General features: G+C 46.7%; 1 protein-coding gene across 1 annotated transcript in view; it reads left to right on the top strand.

Moving 5' to 3' along the window:
* The first annotated feature begins 81 nt into the window (after positions 1-81).
* LOC117962120 (Fc receptor-like protein 5) overlaps positions 82-1,911 on the top strand; it is a 74,273-nt gene continuing 72,443 nt past the window's right edge. The window contains exons 1-2 of the mRNA XM_034901231.1: positions 82-310; positions 390-632. Coding sequence (XP_034757122.1) covers positions 229-310; positions 390-632 — 325 coding nt within the window. The 5' untranslated portion in view covers positions 82-228. The remainder of the gene's footprint in view (positions 311-389; positions 633-1,911) is intronic.

Genomic DNA, 1,911 nt, shown 5'->3' with positions numbered 1-1,911 from the left:
ACCGAGATTGTCCCATCAACTAGTTTTGCTTCTCTCGCCCCCCCAGTGTCTCTGACTGTGAGTCCCAGCAGCTCTCAGGTGTTTGAAGGACAGACTGTCTCTCTGAGCTGTGAGGAGGACGACAGCTCTGCTGGATGGACTCTGAGGAGGAACACGACTCATGAAACCAGGACTCAATGTGGAGGGGGCTGGGGAAGACCTGCTGGTTCCTCCTGTAACATCAGCTACATGTTCTCATGGTACACTGGGGAGTACTGGTGTGAGTCCAGAGAGGGAGCAACCAGTACCAGCATCAGCATCACTGTCCCTGGTAAGACCAGACTGGGGGGTCAGGATTGATGAAGCTGTGTGTGAATGGATGACATGCTGTAGTCTGTCTCTGTGTTGAGGTGGACCAGTGATCCTGCAGAGTCCTGTCCTCCCTGTGACGGAGGGACAAGACCTCACTCTGCACTGTAGGACAGAGACGTCCTCCAACCTCACAGCGTCTTTCTATAAAGATGGCTCCTTCATCGGGACTGGGCCTGCAGGTCACATGACCATCCCCCATGTCTCCAGGTCTGATGAAGGCCTCTACAGGTGCAGCATCAGCAGTGCTGGAGAGTCCCCCCCCAGCTGGGTCTCTGTCTCAGGTGAGGACGTTGTGACCAAAAACATTTAAAAAATTTAAAAATGTGACAAAAATTAGAAAAAGTGTGACAAGAAAAATTGGGGGGGGGGGGGGTATAGAAAAAAAAGTAAAAAAAAAAAAAACTATTAGCCTATAAAAAATATCCCAAAATAAAAAATGCCAAAAAGGGACAAAAAATGGGCCAAAAATGTGAAAATAAAAAGTGTGACAAACATTGGGGAAAAAACATCAGAAACAAGGTGACAAAAACTTGTTTAAAAAGTGACTAAAATTGAAAAAAACACAATAAAAAAACTGAAAACAAAATGTAAAACTGTGACAACAAAATCTGGGAAAAAGACCTGATAAACCCGTCCCAGGTGAGTAGGTTTTCTTTGATTTCAGATATTCAGCTGACTCTGACTCTCTCTACAGGGAGACCAGAGACCTCGGACCCTCCGGCCTCAGACCCCGTCCCCCTTGTGGTGAGACTGGTGGTCCACCTGGTGGTGTTCTGTCCGTACTGCATCTCCACCTTCATCATGGTGTCTCTGTATCGATGCAGGACCACAGGTAAGGGTCTCACCTGGACTGGTTCTGATGGTGGACAGGTGTCTCTAACAGGTCTTCAGCTCCCCCATCATCTTCTTCTTCTTCTTTCTAACCGGCTCTGACTGTAGGAAAGGGCCTACCTGTCGCCACGGTGACCACCCAGGAGGAGGAGGGATTGGATGACGACTATGATGATGTCATCACCGCTGTCACCAGAGAGCATCACTTCTGACCTGACAGCCCCCCCCCCCCCCCCCCCCCCCCCCCCCCCCCCCCCCCCCCCCCCCCCCCCCCCCCCATCCAGCGCTCTCTGGACCCCTGAAGATTTGTTATTATATTACTATTATTATTAATATTAATATAACAATAAAGCTTCTTTCTTCTTTTCATGAGATTGATCTGCGTTGCTTTCTGTCTTTTATCTGTTGGTTCGCTCTTTCATTCATGAGTTCTTCTTAACTTTTTAATTACGGGCTACAAACATCATTAATAACATTATTAATAACTATTAATAACATTATTAATAACTTTATTAATAACATTAACAACATGGCAACAACTCACACACACCAGTTTGTAGTCCTATCTTTGTGGGGACCCGTGATTAACATAATGCATTCCCTAGCCCACCACCCTATCCGTAACCATAACAACTAACCCCCTAACATTAATGAATGTTTATCTGATGAGCAGGTGTGTAGATGTGTGTGAGTGTGTATCTGATGAGCAGGTGTGTAGATGTGTGTGAG

This window comes from Etheostoma cragini, chromosome 19, assembly GCF_013103735.1.
Source record: "Etheostoma cragini isolate CJK2018 chromosome 19, CSU_Ecrag_1.0, whole genome shotgun sequence".
NCBI lineage: Eukaryota > Metazoa > Chordata > Actinopteri > Perciformes > Percidae > Etheostoma > Etheostoma cragini.
Note: the sequence above shows the minus strand (reverse complement) of the source record. Positions and strands in the feature narration are given on the sequence as shown.